Raw genomic sequence first — 24,207 nt, 5'->3', positions numbered from 1 at the left:
GGTCCATTCTGGAAATGTATTATTTTAACATTACGTACCTATCAATGTACACCAGTACACTAGTAACAATGTAACATAAATTTTAACTGTTGTCATTTCATAGAAAATATAAACTTCCCTGCAAGTTATATTCCAAATAAGTAATAAATAAATAATAATAATCACTATTCACTATAATAGTATAATACTACTAATTGGTAATTACAATATGTCTATATGGTATAATATTAATCATTAGTATATACTATAATAATATGTTTATAGTATAGTAATAAATACAATAATATACATACCTACAATCGTCGGTAGATATACCTCCGTCGCGGTTCTCAGAAATATCAATGCAAATAATATACAGTTCATAGATGATAAATCACATAAATCATAATAGGAAAATTCGTAAATAACTTTTTACAAATAACTTTCATTTTAACAAAATAACTAAGTTAAGTTACAATTATTTATAAAAATAAAAAACTTAGTTACTAATTAAGTTATTTTCTATATTCTATTTTTTTTTTAACTAGTTAAGTTAAAAGTTATCAAAAAAAGTAACTTTTCACTTAACTTTTAACTTTTTAACTAGTTACTGCCCAGCTTTGCTTATATGATAAATTGGATATAAATAAGAAATAATATCCAATCAAATATTTAAAAAAAAAAAACGCAATATTTTAAATTGCGGATAACTCGTGCCCATTAGAGAATCGAAGTATAAAACTTTACGTTAACAGTTCAGTTTGATCATATAATATATATTTTATAAATGTATATATGTATGTGTTGTGGTGGGATTTTATATGGAACAGTTTATGGCAGCGCTGTTATAATATGCCAAGTACGCTAAAGCCCTTAATCATTTGCAGATAAAAGGGACTCTATACGCGGACAATTAAGCCGCAGAAGTTTTTGCTTATCCGATTCCAAAGTTTTCCGATCGAATAAAATATCACAAATATTTGAAATCGATATCCACCATAACCTCATTAAACGTATTTTACGATATTTATGTTGATACTTAAAAAAAACCCAACCTATAATGAAATTTGAGAATATTTAAATTGTGCAGTATCCGTTGTCATTGGGATGATTTTAATTGATATAGTCATTACATATTATTATAATGATTATATTTTAATAGTTATAGTATCAGATTTTTTTGTTTAAATAAAAAATATCACACAATCGAATTCCATATTTTAGTTACATACGAGAATACATTTTATTAATTTAAATACGTATTCCTGTTATTAGGACTGTAGTTGATATTTGTTGATATCACACTTTTATTGAATGATGTTACACAATTTAATACAATTTATGAATTAAGAAAATTATATTGTGAACAAAATAGTTATATTAATAAATTGTATACTTATAAATTATAATTAATAGTTAAACAATTATAAACGATTTATGATTGGTTCTCGGAGTGGTATGTCTTGAGCATTTTTTGCCATCATTGCTATAAAATCGATTCATAAGCATTTACATGCATTTTTATAAAATTTTAACTAATATATCATAACAGAAAAACTGAATATACTATAAATACTAATTATTTTTGTTATTATCACCCACTATTATTGGTATTTCGCAACTTCTTGTATTTTCCGTGTTATCGTCAATGTTAAAAATCCCATGGATTTTGTTCTAAAAGCCATTGATAATCCATGCAATACTTGGAGTCTAGTATAACTTTAGCATCCGTGTTTGGTTCGACTCCAATTCAATATTAAAATATCCCCTGCTCGAAAAAATGTAATAAAAAATACATATTTTTTTTCACTATAATGTTTAAAATGTGCTTCAAAGACAATATGCTATCGACTTATCGTTATATTGAATAATTAATAACAACCTGAAGTAAATATTTTACAGATAATAGTAGTATACTGTTTTTATTCTTATATATATTTTTAATTCTGTATTATCATGTTAACATGACTTTAATTTCCTCGTGTACTAAGATAATTTATGAGCGTTTTACAGTAATTAAGTTAAATATTTTCTTACTTGGGTCTTTATGAGAGCGTTACTAATGTAAACGCATTAGTTAAATGTATAAATGAAACGTATCGCCGTTGATGTTTTGACGTTTGTAAATAACTTGTTTTTTCATAAGTAGACAAGAAAAACCTCAAAAACCACTTAACGCCAAGTAAAAAACAGTAAAATGTGCAAAATATTCAATTGTTATAATAATATAATATAATAATAATATCATTAAGCGATAGTAAAAATCAATATAGGTAATTACCTATCAATTATTTATTGAAATGCATTTTTTCAATACAATGTACAATACTTACAATACTTATTACAACTTAGATGTAAGACATGCTGACATAGGTTTATAGTTCACATCAACATTAAGTAAGATATAGGAATTGTTAGGAATATGTTAGGTACATTATTTTCGAATAATTTGTTTAATCTCCGTTAAATTTACTTAATAAAACTGGTGTAGGCTTGGACAGGTTTAGCTACGATTATTATTACCATCCTTAGAAAGTTACAAGATAATACAACATAAACTACCGAAAGATAAATGCTCTACGTATTACCCAATCGCGTTATGCATATTTCACTGACAAAAGTATTTAAATTAAAAGTCACCAAATAAATATTTAAGTACTTATATACATTAATAAAATATATACATTCTAAAAAATATTTGTATAAGTTCGTAATAGTCAGTTTAATAATTAATACATTTTATAAAAAAAAACTCAATGAACCATGTTTTTATGCTAACAATTAATCTACTTTATTTTTTTAATTCTTTATTTTTATACCTTTTTGTAATTATTATAATTACAATTTATGTACTTTTTATTTTTAAACTAACCTTTTTCTTGTATAATAAATGTTGGATTTTCAACAGATTTCTCTAGCAGTGATACATTAAGTTAACCGGTGTGAAAATACAATGACTTTGGTAGAAACGAATTGGAGCATGTGGGAGTAGAACGCAAAGTAAATAGGAATAATAAATTAGTGGATTACATTTCGGTGCAATCGATCTCAGAATAAGTTATACAACCATCGTTTACAATTGAATTGTATTCTTGATTCTAAAGTTTCTGTATTAAATTTAATAGCAAGTATGTTTAAGAAGGTCCTATAGTGTACCAAAGTTAGTTTTAATTCAAATAATAACACATATAGAAACCTAAATTATTCGTTTTTTTTTCAATACATCAAACAATCTAGGCATGCGCTTTAATAAATGTATCTATGTTTAGTTTTTAATAATATATTAATAAAGTACTTCACTCTATTATTTTATAATTTGTATTATTTAAATATCGATTATTACAACTAAAAACTCAATTTGTGCAACGGTTTAACACTATAATATCATATACCATAAATGTAAAATCATGATTTTATAAAGAGGTTGATATTATTAAAACTAAATAGAAGTTACAATGTAGTACATTGCTTTTAATATATCAATGACAAATTTTACAGACAGGCCTTTAACGGATGTTTGTGTTCCCATCATTATATTGAAATATCACAACCCAACAAAAAAAAAAAAACGACAGCGGAATAAATATAATATGTAAAAAAAAATACTGAAATTATAAAATTATTGTTAAATTTCATAGTAATATACTAATATATACTGATATAATACTATAATTTTAAAGTCCTGAGAAGTATAAAAATGTATCAACATAGAATTTTTATAAATAAGAGTTATCTTAAGTTATCTTTATTCATACATACACAATAAAAACGTAGAAATTATTTGATTTACATATTGTAAGTTTTAAAAGTGCTTTTTTCAAGCTATTTTCACGTATACGTATTACGTAGTGATGTTGCCGCTGTTTAAAATTATTGTTGTCATAAAATTATTAAATTTAGAAAACTTGCATCCATTCGCATACGATAATTATCATTTACAAATTGTATATTGTGTACAGTAACTATAATAGCAATTACTAAATTATAATAAGAGATTTATATTGTATTTCAACCGGTCGAGTCCAATGATTGTACTCCAATCAGCTGAATAAGTTCGATACCACGTAAAATATCATTGTGTCCAATGTGCTGATTAGAATATCCCGGTATTTTTACGAATTAAATTTCCATAGATGAACTACGTTCCAACAGTTATTACCTACTTATATTTAGTCGAAAAAGACAAAATATGATAAATTGGATATAGATTATATAGAACAGATAAGTAAATATACACAGATCCAGTCAAATCTACAATTTCCATGGCATAATATCATACCAAGATTAATCACGTTAAAAATACACTAGGTACCTATTAAAATAAATTATGCTGGCAGAATTGTTCTTTGATGTTTCTAAAATTGCTTTTCATGCAGTAAATAACAGTTGATAAAATCAAGTTATGCTACATATTACATAATTTAATGTATGAATCGACAGATTTCACCTCCAAAATAGAAAAAATCAAGATCAAACACAAAATATATAATAAAAACAGCAAAAATCATGTAATTGAAAAAACAAAGAGTGAATAACAAAATTTAATATAGAAAACAAACTATATGAATCGGCTTTATAGTAGTTTAAACTAATATCTTAAGTTATATGGGCAAGACGTTTTAAACATTTTAAATTATCATTTTCTTCGTGTTCTATACTTATTTTTGAATACATCCAACAGAATCTTTGTGCTTCTTTTTTCTCATATTATTCATTCCAGATGGATACAGCTTATATTTAATTTCATTAAATGTCTAACCAAATAAAATATATAGCCAACAACAATCTGAAACCTCAAAAGCCTCAAAAGGTTTGGGAATTTCGTAACAATTCCATAATTTAAAATATTTTATCAAAATACGAAATGTACATACAAATCTTCTTCCTTGATGTCCAATTCATGTCTCCTCAAACATTTAAAAAATTGGTTAAGACATTTTTTAATTTTCATGAAAAACTGATATTAAATTATATTTAAAAAAAAATTAGCATAGAATCAATACCTGCTTACTAACTGTTAAGTGTTAATAGGCGGTAAATATGATTATTCAATTTGTTTGACAGTAAGCATAATATATTATATGGTAGGTATAATGAAGTTTTCTAAAACATTAACTGAGTACATTTATGAAAAACATTAAGGTTATGTTTAAAACGTGCCATCAGCAAACCAATCAACAAAACGGTCTATTATCTCTAAATTATGAAGTGTAGAAAAAATAATTATTCGATCATTGGATAGACCTGTATCGTGCAACAGTATCAGACAAATGTATTTGCGAAACCATTTATAGGATGTGCATAAGCTAAGAACAAATCCAATCAGTTACTTAGCAATTATAATCGTTGGAATTATTTGGGAAAATCCACTATGCGCAGAGTGAAAGGATACTATTTTTAACTGTATTAACTGTTTTAACTCCATAAACCAAATAAATGACACTGTTATACATAAAAAAAAAATATATATATATAACACCGACGCATTACGTATCATACTTCAATTGATGTGTGCAAATCTTGGACAAACATTTGCTTTCCCGTATACGTTAAGATTTTACCAAAAATTAACTATAATATACATTATGTACTGTTATACATATTACTATCGTTTTTATTTTTTTTAAACATTATGTCATCACATCGGGTACATGCATACCTAACTTTATTCATGGTCTGAATTCGTTATTCAATAGTGACGGCATAGATGATATTATGATACGCATTATACGGTACTTATATAAAAAAAAAATCGATTTTCAGATTCTATACAATATGTATATCCACCTATATATTATATACAATATATACAACAACAAAGATCGTCGAGTATAATAAATTGCTTACCCATCAGCTGTCTTCTTAAATTTCGTTCATCGCCTTTAGACACTCTAAACTCAAAAAATACCACACAATTTATCGAGTGAATGCGTCTCGAATTTTAACATAAATATTATGTCATAAAAGGGACGAAAAAAATACAATAAAATGACAGTTATTAGTTTCCTGTTGACTCATGAAATCTAATAAGGAAAAAACTCAACTGTGATCAGTTTCTACACGTAATCCGACATACTTACTATACTATAATGTGAGCATTACAACAAGGAAATAATAATATAATAAAATAATATGTTTGTGCCTTTGTTAAAAATTAAAAATTATATTTTACAATGTAATGTACATAATATTTTTCTTAGAAGTATTAATTTTAATATATTATTCTTCAAACTTCTCGGTCTGGTAATAATGTTTGTGTATTTTATTGTTTGAGGTGCCAAAGTATAAATGTTTATTTCCTTGTAAAAATATAATAACATTTTATTCGGCTTTTAGGAAACTTCACAATCTGAATTTTCTTTAATAATAACAAGTGTATGTACTAGATAAATACATTTAAAAACTAATTTATTTAATAATTAGTATTGTTTAAAAATACTTCAACATTGCAAGTTGTAAAGGAAAATTTATATTTTATTTTCAAAAATAAAACATCTAAGAAATACAAAACTGATTGCTGTTTCGTAATCGTATTATTTTACAAAATGCAAACCGTTTAAAATCATGTTGAAACTAAATGCGAAATGGATAATTAATCGTATGCGTATATAAAACCGCAATGTGTCAAAAACACTAATGTAATTCAATGTAATTCAATTTAACACTGTAATGTATATTAATATTAATAATGATTTAAACGCGATTTGATAATTATTTGATTTAATTGCAGTAAAAAATGTAAAACCCGAATAAAACGAAAACTGTATCAATTATTAATATTGTAGCTTTAACTTTTGATTAGCCCATTGCAATATAAGTAGGTACCTATAGGTATCAATTGGGAACATGTCGATTTCTACGATCCCGCGAGATACCATCTCAATACGAGAAGAACAATAATATTATGTAGGTCAAGTTTTTGTTATTTTCGTCCATATTGTATTTTCTTCGTTAATTTCAAAAATAATAATTATCCCAGAAACGCCATTAGGAGCGAAAATCATCTTCGCTCGAATTCGGGAACGCTATAGCTGTATATTATAATACGCTTTTTATACAACTTCAGAAATTATTACATAAAAGCAAAATTTCTATCCGAACGTAATAATATGTAATGATAATTTATAACGGTTCGAACAGGCCTTTTCTACGGTTAATAATAATATGTTTGTCGCCGGAAATCAACGGTTCGAGAAAGCGCTTGCAAAAATGTCACCACCCCAAACAACGATTTTCAGCCCTATATTATACTTACATCCACGATTGTAATATCGACTGTTATCTCATATTATCATACCTATTTGTCTTGATCATTTTTCCTTACATTTTATTTTCGCAGTGTTATTCCACCGGGCCATCCTGCTCAGTGGTTCTCCGCTAAGTCCGCTGTCTCTGGTCAGGGACCCTGTGTACTACGGACATCAGGTGTCCAAGTTGGTCAACTGTTCGCCGGATTTGCAACACTTGCATCTGCTCAACTGCCTGCGCGACACGCCGCTGGATCAGTTGTTGAATGCGCAACTCCACGTACCCGAGTTCACCACTGCCTTCGGACCCAGCGTGGACGGTGTCATCATCGACGTTGGAACTGCTGCCGAGTCCAGCAGACTCGGAACGCAGTCGAGTGAGTAAAATAATATTAAATATATTCCGTCGACTTGATGAATAATAATCATGTGAAATTTAAGAGATTAAATTGTTCAGACATTCTTGGGGAAAATGTCTAGTCTAGAAATTGTTTAATGTTAAAATAATAATTTAAAAATGATACCTAAATATATAATATATTGTTAGTACGCACAGTGTATACATTATTTGGAGTCAACAATATATTATCTAATATTGTCGTGTGCTATTTTTTTTATTGATTAATTTTTAAAAAATTACCTACAAACATCACTAAGGCCGCCGTAGACGTTTGACTTAATACAGTGAATGTGCGTCATAAATCTTAACGCGGCGTGTTGTTTTTTGTTACACAATGGTTACAAACGTGATTGTAATAATAATACGTATAATGAAAATATACTTCTTTTTAATATTTTTCAATTTGAATTTGAATTTACACAATTAAGTTCAACTTTACGATTTTCAATTTGTGAGTATCGTTATAGCAATTTAAAGGATTTGATGTGAAAAATTATTAAAAGAGCGGAAATTGTTATGCTGATGTAATAAAAATACATTATATAACTATAGTTATGTTTAAAATTGAAATCAGTTTTCTAAAGTTGTTTTATTTAATTATACATTTATCTAAAACCACTTCAACTATATACATTTCGCTATTTAGAATAAATATCTTATTAAAATATTCCATAAGCACAAAATATTATATCAACTGAGTAATACGATACCACAATTTCCCGCATTCGATGCAAGTAGCTTACTTTATAAATTACATAACATAATAATAGTTATAAACAATAAATTATAGTTTCAACATTCGATAATAATTTATACATTTTTTCAGTTAAGTACATTCAGTATATACAACTAAAATACTTTGTTTTTATCCATTCAAAGCATACTTCATTGTCGTCTACGTTTCTATCTTTCTGATTTTTTTTTTTAGATACACTTTATCAAGTATAGCTTGAATTTAAATGAAACAATAATTTATATAGCTTATAATAATAATGGAAATTGTGTTAATATAATATAATGATTTTTTTCTATGGTACATATTGTATGTAATATTATTATTATTATTATATTGTTTTTTCTTTTGTTCTATTCGATGTAATTTTGGTATTTTGTAATTTCTAATTACTGCACTTATGTATTGTATTTAGACTTATGTCCGTAATCAAATAAATAAATAAAATGGGCTGTTAGTGTAAAATATGTAATTAATTAACAAACACTAAATTCACGAGGTATCACAAAAAAAATATAAGGTCTTTATTATTTTTATAATAAATAATATATACTGTAGTCTTTACATAAATACAATCACAATGGTTTAAATTTGTGAACAACTTTAGTGGATGAAAAATTAAGACGCTTAAATTGCCAAAACCAGGTGAAGCCGTATCAAATAACAACTTACAACTCAGCCAACCGTATCTGTTTTGTAATCAAATGAAGTCCGCAATGCGTTGAAACTTTTTTTTAAGTCATTTTTAAAAAATGTGTATTTTTAACACGGTATGATGAATCACGAACATAAAAACACTGTATTTCACAGGCTTATAATCTGTGGAAGTCATTAATGCGGAAAGGCGGAAAAAAAGTTAAATCATAATAGTAAACTCAGTCGTCATTTTTTGCGATTTATATATAATATTATAGTTACCACGGACAAACGTGCGCTAATTGCTACGGATACAAATTTATATTCGTCTGGATCTTAGGTCACGGGTAAGAAGGATGAGGGACAATAACGATACTGAAAAAATAAAATAATACGCCGGAAACGAAAAAACCTCTATATCGCTGCCAGCCGCCCGGAGAGTATTGGTTTCCATTGGAAACTTAATCCAAAGTGCGAGAAACTCGACGAGGTTTTGTTTATCCCGGGAGGGCTCTTATCGTTCATGCTAATGGGCCCGGAGAGGTTTCGGTTAGGTCGACCTGAATAAATGGGATTGGTTTGTAGAGCGCAGAGTTTTGAATAAGCGGATTTTTATGTGAATAAATGGATACAATGTCGGGCAAAGGGGTGGAGGCGTGCGTGCGAGTATAATATATTTTTTGTACGGTCTTGACTTATATTTTATGCTTTTTGTACATAATATGAACGAAACTGGCCCCCATACGGAGTTGTTATTGTTCGCCAAAGTTACACCAGGAAATAGATGATCGAATACCTGCCGTCATTCCTTTTCCGCCGTCCACGTCTTCTCGCCAACTGAAAATAAAATTGTTTCCGCCGTGACGTCGGTTTACCCCCCCCCCTCCCCCTACGGTTGCAACCTGCAACAGGATGTGCCCTCCACACCCTTTTTTCGTCTGATTTTCCTTCACAATTCGTTTGCCCATTACATCAGTGCTCGACGTGTCTACGAATAATAATAAGGAGAATGCACTTAGGTACCGAACTATGTATAATAATATATAACGTCACCGTGTGCGATACCACACCACCCCAGCCAGAAGTCAACTACAATATTCCATCGTTATCTGCAATCCGCCTTTGCGATTACGTGATAAATTAAACTGATACGTTGTTTACAAGTTCAAACAAAACGCAATTTCGGATACCGCGGCCCCGTAACGTTGGCTTTAACACGCGTGAAATTCGGCCGAATTGCATTATACAAACTCGTTAGGCAGTACATATACTATTATCGTACACCATATCCGAATGTATAATATTGCCAAACAACTTTTGGACGACCGAGTTTATTAACAATCTCGCTGACGGTGCACATACATAGTTTTAGGTTGCATTTGATATTCACGCGGTAAGCCACCGCGTGAGTCTTAACCCTACAGCTGATGGCCGCTGAATCCAGTGGGCCAACTAGCGGGCAAGTTGTTGAAGTGAAACTTTGGGCCCCCTTATAATACAAGTGACAGTTCGGTGGAGTGTGGGCGGACAAATAAAAATTGGTTTTTAGTTTTTTTTCACATTTTATAATTATTATTACCTATATTTATTGATATAAACATTAACGTAAAGGCGTATTATAATAGCTTAAAACGATATAGCTGTTATACTATAATTATACTGTTATTGTTAATAGCATAATGGAGTATATATAATCACACTACAAGTTATTAATTTAAGGCTGTTGAAAGGGAACCGTTTTCAAGGGGTCGGATTTAGGCAATATTGTATAACCATCGTGAGTGATGTTTGACTGTGTGTGTGTAGTGACTGATCATTAGTGAGTACCCCGAACCCTTTATATAATTAAAGATGAACTACGGCTAAGATTCTTGGAAATCCGTAACGTACATAATAAAAAAAAATAACGCCCAGTCACATGTCACTATATTTTCCAATCAAAAAAGGTTCAACACGAAAGTTTCAAAAAGTGGAAGAAAAATGCAGTCACTACTAAAAGCCCGATTTTAATTTTTGAAACTTATTTTAATTTCTTATTTTCTTCTCTCTGTCATGTAGGAAATGGTTTTTCGATTTTTTTTGAATTGTTCAGTTAGTATAGTATTAAATTAATTTTCTTTTTTTTCAAAATTCACCATTGCTTTGGTGTTCCTAAAAAAAAAAAAAAAAAATCAATACCCATTTCCTACATAACCTAGAAATGTGAATAAGGAATTCAGAAATATTTTTTCAAAATTAAATTGGATTTCTAAAAATCTATTTTTTTCTTCCGCTTATTGGTCTAAATGGGCACTAAAAAACGACTAGCTTTCGACATAATACTAATGGTTTTGACAAACTTTGGGGGGGAGGGAGTATGTGGTGTACCATGTACCTTGGGTTATTTAAAATCATTTACATTTTTAGGTAGGGGGCCCCATTTTATATTTTATTTCAAGGCCCCGTGTCTAGTTGCGCCACTGCCGCTGGTTATCGTCATTTTTTTCTTTTCTTAACTGCGTTTAGTGTGTGTGTGTGTGTGTGTGTGTGTGTGTGTGTGTGTGTATTTATGTATTTGTTATTGTTTTCATTGTTCACATTTTTTTTCTTTCTTTTTGTTTACATTTGTATTGCTACCAATAGTTATAATTTGATTTATGAGTTGATTGATGTCTTATTCGCTAAGAGTTCGAGTCTTTTGTTGTTTCCGTTTTTTCCACGTGACCAGAAATCAATGTTCAGAAGCTGTTTTCATTTCTTGTATATTGTTCACCTTAATGTATTTTTTTAGTATAACATTTAATTCTGGACTTCTTATAATAGTATTGTATTGTTCGTATAAACGTGATTCCAAAATATGAATAATAAATATCACAAGTGACAACAATAATGACAAGAAACAAAATATAAACCTTTCATAAATAATTCTTTACATCCTTACCCCACCTATCTTTGTTGAATTTGTACTCCGATTTTCGTATGAATTTATTGGATGATTCATCAACCCTCACTCCCGACTACTGGCAGTAAGAGATACGAAACCCATTGCGACACCCTCAAGTATTTATAAATCTAACGTCAACTGATTTCCGGTCGACTTCCGTGTCACTGACTGCTGGATCATTAAAGTTTGATCAGTTTCAACGATTGTTGCTTGCACTTACTGTTATCCGGGAATACGCGTCGTAAACAGTTATAAAAAATATAAATAAAAACAAATAAATAGAAAATAGTAAACGCAATGCATTTTTGTTTTTATCGTTTGAGACAAGACCTCAGGTCGTTTCTATTCAAATAAGATTTGCGTAGCTTGTTCTATTGGTGCTCGTTGGCAGACTCTCTACAGACCAACCGATATAATATTATAGTGCATGTGTGTAGTGTGTGTGTGAGGTGTGTTGTGTGAGTTGAAATCAACAGTAGTTGACGGCTAATACTAACGAGCTACGTAATGGAATGAGTGTGTGGGTATAATATACCCGGTATATATATTATATAATATAATAATATAATATGCATAGTATGGGTTAGTGTGTACCAACTTAGTACTTACCTATAGTATACTCGTACTATGAACAAAAGGTTACAATAGGTACGTGAATAGTCATAAGGTATTGCTGTATAATAAATTAATTTTGAATAATAAAAGATATAGAAAATATTACAGCAACAAATAAGTATTATATACCTTATGCATAAAATATGTATAATGTATATGGTATAATAATTAAATTGGCTCTGTTGGCCCGACAATAAATCATAACTATTATGTACGTCCCTTCTGGCCCTACAGAATACAAAATATATATTATAATAGGTACTCACAAAATGAAGTTACATAATAATGTATCACAGACTAGCTATACAAAAAATCGCGCACTTTACGAAACAAATATAACAAAATAAGTGATGATTTCAGCATTGCATATATATACTACAAATAAATATAAATATGTGGTGATTAGCATTTATGATTATATTATAGTATCTATGATATCTCACCCAACCTAATATACGTAAATAATTTGGTGATTCACACCTAAGAATATAATATTAAAAAGATGGGGAAACTCGCTACCACTAGAATTATAATGACAATGGTAATTTAAAGAAATTAGCACCCAAAAAATTGAATAAATATTCAAGTGGTACCAAATAAAAGTGCGGTTCAGCTAGGTATCGAGACAATACTATAATACTCATGATATTATATAGATACCATTTTGGTGAAACTTACCTCCACAAAAAAAAACTCAGTCCGACCAGATAATACTATTTTATTATAATTACGTGTAATATTCTGGTCAGGCATATGATATTATATAGGCTGTTTACCAATAATTACCCATTCATTCTGGACTGTTATATCTGGCGGGTGGTGGCGGACCGTTATCATAATTCGGAGCAAACTGTGACCTGTGTACCATGTCAAATATAATGAAAATAATAGTCAAAGAAATATCTTATTTCTTAACGCTATTAAATTCAAGGAAAATAGGATGGGTGCTGTGAAAAATTGAAATAATATTATAACATTATATTAAATTTTTTAGAAAAATTTACTTTAATATTATTGTATTAATATAAACATTTTTAGTTAAAAAATTGTTTCTTTGTTTATTTTTAACACGATGAATAATGAAAAATTTATTACGCAGCAAAAGTTAGAGTTTTACTTAAATAGATTGAATAAGATAATAACAAATAAAAAAAAGTCTCTTATCAACATTTAAAACGAAAACACATAAACACACTATGCTTACGCGTTATTTTTCTTTATACTATAATATATTACACTATGTAAAGTTATTAAATTTTCTGATTTCAATGATTTCGAATAAATTTCCTACATGAATTTATCATTATTATTAATTTTATATTCTACAAGAATATTGTCAAACATAATATAACATTTTATTGAACACTATTAGAAAAATACACCTATCTACACGTCTTGATGTTTGACAAAATGCCACCGATTCACTACCTATCACAATACAATAATTAATGGTATGAAAAAAATCACTTTTTTCGTTTTGTTTTAGACGGTCAAGATATTGGACCAGGTAGACCGCCAGAGGATCCAAAGGAATTGGTTTTGGCCAACGGATTCGGGCCAGCTATTCTTGCTAATCCGTCGGCCCGGCAACGATTGCTTTCCAGGTTGTCTAGATTCGATCTGATGTTGGGCGTGGTGCGGGCCGAATCGTTTTTCGCATTTACCGGCGACGATGTCCAATACGGTATCGAAGCCGATCGGAGAACTAAAATCCTAAAGACCTACGTCAAAAACACATACAAGTGAGTGTTCGCCACTCCACCGCCGGCCACCGTACGAAATCGTTATTTTTCGCGTTTTATCCGCAGGTACCATTTAACCGAAATATTAGCGACCATCGTAAATGAATACACTGACTGGGACAGACCGGTACAACATCCGGTGAACATCAGAGACGAGACATTGGAAGCCTTGTCCGACGCCCAAGTCGTAGCACCCGTCATCAACACGGCCGATCTCCATTCGGCTAATCGCAGGAACTCGTACTTATTCGTGTTCGATTACCAGACGAAATACGGGGACTATCAACAAGTGAGTTCTGACATCCGTCCATCGTTAAATTAAGATTAATCGATTTCGATTCGTTGGCTTACAATATGGCACATACTATTTATTAATATTATTATATTGTCGTCGTTCGATGTCAATCAAATACAATATTTCAACCGTTGGCGCGACTAGCGGCATTCATCGTTTCTATTCGGCCGTCGAATTTTTTGTTTACAAAATATTTTGTATCCCGTTATAGATTTAGCCATTAATTAATATTGTTCGGTGCGATGAGACACCTATTACAGATACGTATAATTGTCGTGTATATGATATGGTGTGTAATGTATATGGACTGAAGATTAGTACCTATAGCGTTTCCATTGTTGTTTTCGATTTATGATCAATTTTAATTAGCTGGTCACCGGATCACTTGAACAATATAATATTAACATTTTCAAATTCAATACCTACCATGTTATTTCGATACGTAAACACAGTAGTTATATCTATCAATTAATAACCAACAAATAAATATCCAAGACTGGATAATATATTTGTGTGTAATGAATAAAATTTAAAAATAATTTTGATAATTATTATGTATATTATGATGCATGTTTAAGTTACGTTAAGATTAAAGTTCATTTAGCTTACCCATACACTATACAGGTAAGTATAGTCGTCTGTGCTTCATATGGTTTTATGTATAGCAAAAATCAAAATATAAACTTAGGTATTTCGTAATAAAAATTATGATAGATAAATGTATAATAATGTAATATGTGTACCTTGCTAACCAATATAATTTATTGCAACACAAATAATTCAGGAATATTTGTGAATAACAAGTGCCTGTCATATAAGCACTAACGCCTATATTTCAAGAACTAATGCCTATATACACTGTTATATTAATAACGTTATGATTTATTATTTGTAATTAAAACCCGCTCTGTGGTCTATAAACGAATACATTAGATAGTCATATTTTATACATTTTATAATTTTATTAATACGTTTTCAATTCAATAAATTACAAAAGGTAATATTATGGAAAATCGTGTTACTTAATATAAAATATGTAACAAGTTTTTTTTCTGAAAATACGTATGCCACAATGACAACATATTTTTTTTTTTGGAATTCATATTATAAGTATACAATAATGTATAGGTACTTATTAGTTATTTAGCTAGGTATGGTATAACTTGAGCTATAACTAAAATATAAAAACATGAGTATTATATTAAAATATGTTGGTAATTGGTTTATTAAGTCGTAGCACAAACAACTAAATTTAAGATTCAAAAAACTTTAAATGGTACCTCATATATTATAAAAATACAATTATTAATCATTAGTTAAATGTAATTACGTCTTACATTTGGAGTAAAGTATTGATATTTTAATCTATATATTTTTAAATTTGTAATAGTTGAACTAGGTTGATGATTCATTCACATAATTTAATTCAAAAGCAATAAAATATGAAATTTAAATCAAAACAAATATATATTGAACATTTAAATTTTTTCATTACATTTATTTATTGGTTATTTTCTACTGGAAATATTAAATTAGAGAATTCTAATAAGTTGGTAGGTACTAGTTTTTTCTTAATACTAAAATATAAAGCTATTGTAATATTTTTGGTTGAATTTCTCTCAAATACGTATTATTATTTGGAAAAAAACGACAAAACAAGAATATTGTATTAAACATAAATCCACGAGTGAGAAAAGACAAAAGTACATAATGTATCATTGATTTAATAATAAAATAATTTATCACTCCTTGGTTGTTAATGCATTTTAAATGTAATAAAAAGTTTTTTTATGTGAACATGTATCTGAAATTTGTCATTCTAGTGTTTATTTCATAGGAAATTCCACTTTTTTTATCATATGTGTAACAATCATTGTCATATTCATTTCAAACCTTGTGATTGTTTCGTATTGCTATCGTCACCCTGATTCTTCGAAACGTATATAAAAAAAAAAAAAAAACTATGCAAAACATTGACATATTTTAACAGATCGAAACCTACGCAGTCATAATATAATACATGCTTTTTCAAACAGACTTCGATCATTTACACTAAAATTATCAGTGACGAACGCAGTAGTACGAGTTCATAATATTATACCAGCGGCTATTTGTTGATGTTAGGTACCTATATACAGTACCTATATAGTAAATAGATAACCGCACATTGGAGAGTGGCCGATATCCCAATCGGCATTATAGCAGTGCGATGAAATACCATAATATCAACACTTATATAAACTGAACGAACAACTCACCAAACGGCCGACTGGCAGGAGGTGGAAATATATTGAAACGTTAGTTTCCGCATCAGACACTTTTGTTAATGGAATGACTGTAACATGAGCGAACACTATGAGGTTACATTAAAACATTATTTTGTATTATATTGGTTCTGTATATACATCTAGCTGTTGTGTTACTTGTTCGATGCACGCTACCACGAGTAAATATAAAACGAAATGTTTGTGCGCCTGCAGTATCGCAGCGGAAAATCCAATTTCCTCGGGAAACTGATTTTTTAGTGATCAATGAACAGGTTAAAAAAAAATAACAACAAGCAAACATCCGTCAGTTCGTGACGTGGATGCAGCAGTGGCAAAATCCCGATAACGATATGACGTCTGAAATACGTATCGTTTAGGTACACATTACACAAAGTCCGGCACTTGAAACGGTGTTTGATTTAATGAGAAATTGAAAGTTGGTAAATATATGTAAATTACCTAATATATATTATACCAAAAGTGCAATACAAAGAGCAGTGTGTCTCTGGCAAACTAATATTGTTGTCGGGGACAGAACACAGAACAATGATAACCCGATAACTAAAACGATGAGGTATATAAACGGTTAGTAAATTATTATTAAAACGTATCAATTACCAGGATGTGTCACTGGGAAACGAAAATTAATATTGATATAATTTGGGTACCCACTTTTACCTACTTTTAATTTTACTTCCATCATCACAAATATATTATATATATTTACTATACATTAATTCAATGTTCTAAATCGTCCGTCTAAACTAGATTAAAATATTACGAGAATGTGTGGGATTAGAAAAAATTCTCTTACAGACAAAAATTGAATCGTTTAACTGACACTTTATTGTTTACGATATAAGACAGCAGTAATAACTATAAGAAATTGTCATAATTATTCTGAAACTTTCTGAAACGTGAAAATATCCACAGTTGTGAAGTTAAGAGGTTAGTTAGGGCTAAGTCATTAATAAAACAATTATGAATAATCTTTAGTCGGTGGCGCCGAAAACCCAACATCAGCCACACTTTTTTTTAAAGGGTGGTTGGGTAAGTGTGACCTATATGGTATGTAGGTACTGTGTAGTTATGTTTAAGGATCTTTAGGAACATTTTCAGTATAAGTTAGACATTTTTGGTTGATTTAAATTCAACACTATCGATATTCAGATTCATTTAAATGTTTGTTATGATGGTGTAATCATTATAAAAATTCGTATCACCCCTTTTATGGTAGAACTATGGCACTAGTTTAAGTCATTCTGTTCAAGACGGTTTGGATATGGTTACTCTAATATTCGATCTCAGAACCACAAAATTATTTTTTAAAAGTTTATCAAAATATCTTTACATTGTGATGTGGAAATTTCATGGATTTTGAGGACACTGTGCAGATTTTGCAAAATCCATAATGAAAACAGAAAATAGAAACAGTGACAGAACAATTGTATGTCTACAAAAAAAGAACGAATCGAAAAAAACATCATTCAATGTTCCATCCGTCGGACACGCACGTCGATAATAGTTTTACGTTAAAACTGTTAACCTATATAATAATAATATAATCGTCATGTTATCGGACCAGGAGGAAGGAAAATGGCTGAACTGTTGTCGGTCTTTGGACCGAGGGACGGGGGCCACAAAATATTATAGTAACTCGGCGACGGTTACGGGGAGAAGGGTAGATAAAATACGAAATTCCTACGCATCCCGATTGTCAAGGGTATTTAATAGTATAATATCTATTCAGAATATTCAAAAAATCCCCGTTTTACCTCTAGTATCTTTGCTATCTCCACTGCAAATCAAAATATTTAAATTAGGGTTTTCTAACAATAGTAGGTATAAAAATAAAAATTATGATCTGATGGCAACAGTTAAAAAAATTTCATTTAGTGAAAATTGACTTAATAAAATAGAGCCAGTTTTTTTATTTTGTTATCATGTAAAGATAATGATATAAATAATTGTTCTGTTAGCAAAATAGTATTTTATTACTAAAAAGAAACATTTGTTATTTGGAATTTACTATGTTTGATAAGAGGAAAGCCTATTTTTCGTAAATTGTCATAAAAAGCCACATTACAATCAAGCTGGATTTAGAACTTAGATATATGTGACCAATTTTTCTTTCACTTCAAATTTTTTAAACTCAAGGGAAAAATTGTTTGTTCTCAAAATATTAATTTAGTCTTAGGGAAGTTTTTAGTGTGTTTAATAATTGTTGCATTTTTTCCGTTATATTGTAACTTTTAAGTAGGTTTTTTATAACGTAGTACTTAAATAGACACTATGATATGATTTAAAAAAAAAAAATTAAAAAACATTATTTATAACTATTTGCATTCTTAATCGATTTGGAATTAATTATATATTTTGATGGTACTTATACAACGGACAAGTAAAATATATTATATTATAACTACAACTAGGTTAAACTCGTACATAATATATAATATCGTATAAGGTTAACAATATTATATATATAGTATTTGTTTGTGCTGTAACGGTATATGGAGGTAGTAGTGACTTTCACCATCACTCTTATAGAGAGTGTCGAGAGTAACTTTTTGAACTTTTGATAGTGCCAGCGGGTGTGGTGTGGTGGCCGGTGGTGTTGCACGCGCGGTAAGGGATATGAAAAATGCGGCGAGCGACCGTGAGGCTGCCGGCGGCGGCGGGCGATGGCTATAAAAAGGAAATCGACCTATCTGGACCTACGGGGACAAGGGGTCGTATTCTGTGTCGATAGGGCGTGTGGTGGGGAGGGGGGGAGACGGTAAATTTCATTTGTGACAGTGGGTTCGCGGACGGGTCGAACGACGTTGGGGGAGGCAGCTACAGTAATGAATAAGACCGGCAGGAAATAAAAGACAAACAACGCTCGTGTTGAACTCTTCTGGCCCGGTCTCTGATTTATAACGCAGTACTTGTGTATATATATATAAACACACCCACTGCGCCCTTATTTACCGTCCGACCAGCTCCTAGCCGCCCCTAACCGATCGCCGCCCGTTAACTTCCTCTCGCCCACTGCACCAACCGGCCGACCGGATAAAACTTGAGCGCGGAATATTTTTCAATTAACCACCACTTTTGGTACGCGAGTGTCCGCTCTAGACGTTTTATGACAATGTACAACTGCACCCCCCCCCCCTACTTATGCAGCTGCAATCGGATTACAAACTAAATGTTTTTGTTTACTGTATATGCCTGTATGTGCATTAATACTTGTACACACAATCGTTCGGACCAGCTGGCTGAGCTGGATTAACACCGATTTACACAGTCCAAATGATATACACCCATACCTCGTTGGGGTGGGGGACGGCGAGGCCAATCAAAACGTTCCGTATAAAATTATATCTCATGATACAGTCTTGTCGGTTAGGCAAATAACACTGCGCATCATGTATATTTTATCAGAGATACGCGTATTTTCTACCAGCATTAATACCTTAAGACGTTTTCAAAACCCGGGGATCGAGAATATTTAAGGGGGTTATCAAATTATCCTGACGTCGGACGGAATATTCTGGAGATCTACGTCCATCTATAAATGTCGAAATCGCATGAAACACCACTGGTTTGCAGTGTCCATTGTTATTTGGACTCGATCTGATACAGATATTTATTTTTTTTACCTAATTTTAGCACTGTGTCTTCACCTTCGGGTTATAAAATAATTGTTAATGAACTACGTTAAAAAATAAACTAATCAGGAATACTAGATCACAGTTTTTCTTATTAAAATAGAAAATAAGCTAATTAAATATAAATACCTGGCAAACAAACTATTGCGTCTATACAAAATGTTTGTCCTCGAATCATGGACCGAAGTATTGACTGTTGTTTGTACTATTTAGTATTTACCATTGGGAATAGAAAAAATATTTTATGTTCAATGTTAATACAAAACATTATTATGATATAGATATAAGTATTTTACTTGAGTATAAAATATAAAATGTTATTTACCTATGCATCATAGAGACCTAGAAAGCAAATGTTATTTGTGCACTAAGATTGGCAGGATAAAATAAATCATACAATTATGTAACCTAATGTTTTTTATTATAATATGATAATAGCATTGTTATGAATTTACTATATTATTATGTAGGCGCTATATAAAAGTCGAGATCTCAGATAATATTCAATTTCTGAAAACTATAAGAAAAAGAAAAATTCTTTATTACTTACTCATTGAAAAAAACAATACATTTTGTTTTTATTTAAGGGAGCTGCAGCTCACATATTTTTCATACGTTTTAGACCAATAAGCGGTGGTAAATTACACATATTTCGGAATGTCCAATTAAAATTTTTTATGCATGTTTGAATTCATTGATAAAATATCTAGATTTCTTAAGATTTCTTAAATTTTCAATTTAAAATTACCTTAAAATAACCATTTTTTTTTTAGAAATCCCATGAAATAATTGCATTACATTTGTATTTATTTTGGGCACATCTGATTTTAAATAAAAAAAAGTGATTCCTAAGAAACATAGTCTAGAAGTTTATAAATTCAACAATTTTTTCAAAATTAAAATCTGTCAATCCAAATTCTTCCAGTTTTGTCTAGCTTATTGGTCTAAAAGTTACCTTTTTTCATTGACTGGAGCCCCCTCCCGCCCCCTTAAGGTTTATTTTATGATACGGAATTTAAATATATTTAAAAACACAATAACAAACAAAATTAATGTTTAGATTGGTCAAATCTACATTAGTTTTGACTTTATTCAAAACCGGCTGCAGCCCCCTTAAATTTGAAAATGCAATTGTTCTAAACTTAAGGACATTTTTTTACTGTCGTGCGTAAAATTGTCGAACTCTCCTTCAACCGATAATATACAATGTCCATACAGGTATCTCGTCCAACCACACATATACTGTTATACACGTACGGGGATATCTGTAGGTATATATATTTTATAATAATAAGTAATCACATTTATACAATTTTCCGATAAACATAATATACATTGATCAATGCTATTCTACTATATTATACCAACATCCCGATAGCCCGTACCAAAAATGTCGGTCAACTCGAGTTTCACAGGGTAGATCAGAAGGATGGATGGATAAAGTGTCGGAGGTGTCGGTGGGGGTGGTTTGATATAAGAGGGAGTGAGGGTAAAAATAAGGGGGAGAGAGAGATAGAGAGGAGAGAGAGAAAGAGAGGAGAGAGAGAGATAGACAGACAGAGATGGAGATATGGCCCCGTTGTTATTGCTTGTGACGGTATAGCAATTACGTCGTCCACGGAAAAATGATGAAGGACCGGCCGAGGAATGAGAAAACTCCGTCATTCCATCTCCGGATCGCTTAATTTCTTTTTTGCTCCACTCCCCGCCTATCCATTTTGCCGTTCACCTAAGGAAATAACATACACTGTCAGCACGGGTGTAATGAATGGTCCTCCAGACTCTAAACGGCCGAATAATGAATCTTTTCCCGACCGACCATCTCGAGTGCTTTGGACATGTAATCTCAAAAAATAAAAAAAATACTCAAAAACCAAACGTTAAACGACCGGTAAAAAAACCTCTCCCCAATCTCATATATATATATATATATATATATATATATTTAACGACAATTATTATTATCGTGACAAAAATAAAAATACACGACTTCGTGCGTGCTCTTCGCGTGACGCTTGCGTTAGACTTGTCACGGCGACAGATTATCGCATGGGAAATGATAAAATAATATAATAATAAAAATAATAATAACGTTATTTCCCAATGCATTGACTTTTGAACGATTTTTTTTTATCCAACAACATTTCCCTGGGAGAAGACGCAACCCACGTTTCCAGAACTCCGGATTGTCCGAGTTAGACCAAAAGCACAACGACTGCTGTCAGAAATTCACGCGTGTCGTCGTAATAGACGGGAAAAACGTTAAATTAACAGCGAACAAATAATGGATAGAAAAAGCGTTCGTCGTTTTTTTTTTTTCGGGGTAAATTGAAAATGCTGAACGGTCCTCTCCGTAAAGTACCACACTGCCAGAGATGTCGGACCTCTGACATCTGAGAAAGAAAAACATTTTCAATTCCACATTCAATTTAATTGTCAATAGATGAGAAAAATGGGAGGAAAATACCTAGCTCAAAAAAAATTAACATCCGGACAAGATACAAAAGCCCAGGGTAGGTTAGGTACTCTTTTCATTCCACTCACCAAGTATGACGAGATAGTGTAGTTGCGTTATTACTTTTAAATTGAAAGCAATAATAATATATTAATAATATTTAATATAATATAATAATTTTTTCTAAAGACAAATAGCTTTAGTAACTTAATTAGAAATTAAAATGATCCTTTTATATTATTAAACATTCAAAAGTTATGAATAAAGGAGCTTGAGAAATGTGAAATAGATTTTAAAAAGTCGGAAAATTCAAACAAATATTTTGAAACTTAAACCAAATCTAGCTGAGTAAAATCACAAAAACATAAAAACATAAAATATAAATTCTATATAGGTGTTCAATCAAAGACGAGCATTATAGTATATAAATCAATTAAAAGTAATAAATATGAAAAAGATGATTTTTATTTAATAATAACGAATACTTAGTATATTATTATCGATTATAAATATAGTATTTATAATCAATAATATAATGAAAGAAACCAATTTTCTTGAAATAAATTTCACTACATACATAATTCAATAAAGTATATTTCCAGATTTAGATTTTGAGCACTTACTTTTTTTTCAAAAATGAACTTTTAAAAATTATTTCATGTTGATAAAATGGTACCAACAGTACCTATTCCTACACGAGAACATATACATTTAAGAAAATGTTATCTTTATTTATACAATTGTATTTTATTAACTGACCTAAATACTTTTAGTTAGATCTTTATTACTTGAGCAGAATTTAATTTTCATTGTTAATATTTTATAAGATCTCCTACATAATTTTGAATTTTGAATCGAGTTATAAATTAAATCACAGGATACAATTAGAATTACATACCTAATGACTGAAAATAAAATATTTAATGTATCATAAATTATAACATATTATTATCTGTAGTTATGCATTTGTAATGGATTTAAGTATACCTACTTGAAATATTTGACTGAATTTCTACTTAATTGCACTTTGTAAATATTTATAGTTATTTTTGCTTTAAAACTATCATTACGTTGAAACTTTATAGCTGACAGATCGTTTGTAAATATTACTGTTCATTATGTATAAATAATTGTATTGTATCGTATTGTATTCACAACGATTTTTTACGTAGATACAATTATATATTCTAATTGATCATATTATTTACGAGTTTAGTACAATATAATGAGATACATAATGAGAAACACATGTCTATAGAAAT

General features: G+C 30.2%; 1 protein-coding gene across 4 annotated transcripts in view; it reads left to right on the top strand.

Moving 5' to 3' along the window:
- The window catches only part of LOC100168952 (neuroligin-4, X-linked-like), a 365,515-nt gene that overhangs the window by 275,348 nt on the left and 65,960 nt on the right, over window positions 1-24,207 (top strand). For all 4 annotated transcript variants that reach the window (XM_029490516.1, XM_029490517.1, XM_029490518.1 and 1 more), the window contains 3 exons: window positions 7,319-7,603; window positions 14,020-14,275; window positions 14,342-14,564. In XM_029490516.1, the coding sequence (XP_029346376.1) occupies window positions 7,319-7,603; window positions 14,020-14,275; window positions 14,342-14,564 (764 nt within the window). The remainder of the gene's footprint in view (window positions 1-7,318; window positions 7,604-14,019; window positions 14,276-14,341; window positions 14,565-24,207) is intronic.

Source organism: Acyrthosiphon pisum, chromosome A2 (assembly GCF_005508785.2).
Source record: "Acyrthosiphon pisum isolate AL4f chromosome A2, pea_aphid_22Mar2018_4r6ur, whole genome shotgun sequence".
Classification (NCBI taxonomy): domain Eukaryota; kingdom Metazoa; phylum Arthropoda; class Insecta; order Hemiptera; family Aphididae; genus Acyrthosiphon; species Acyrthosiphon pisum.
Note: the sequence above shows the minus strand (reverse complement) of the source record. Positions and strands in the feature narration are given on the sequence as shown.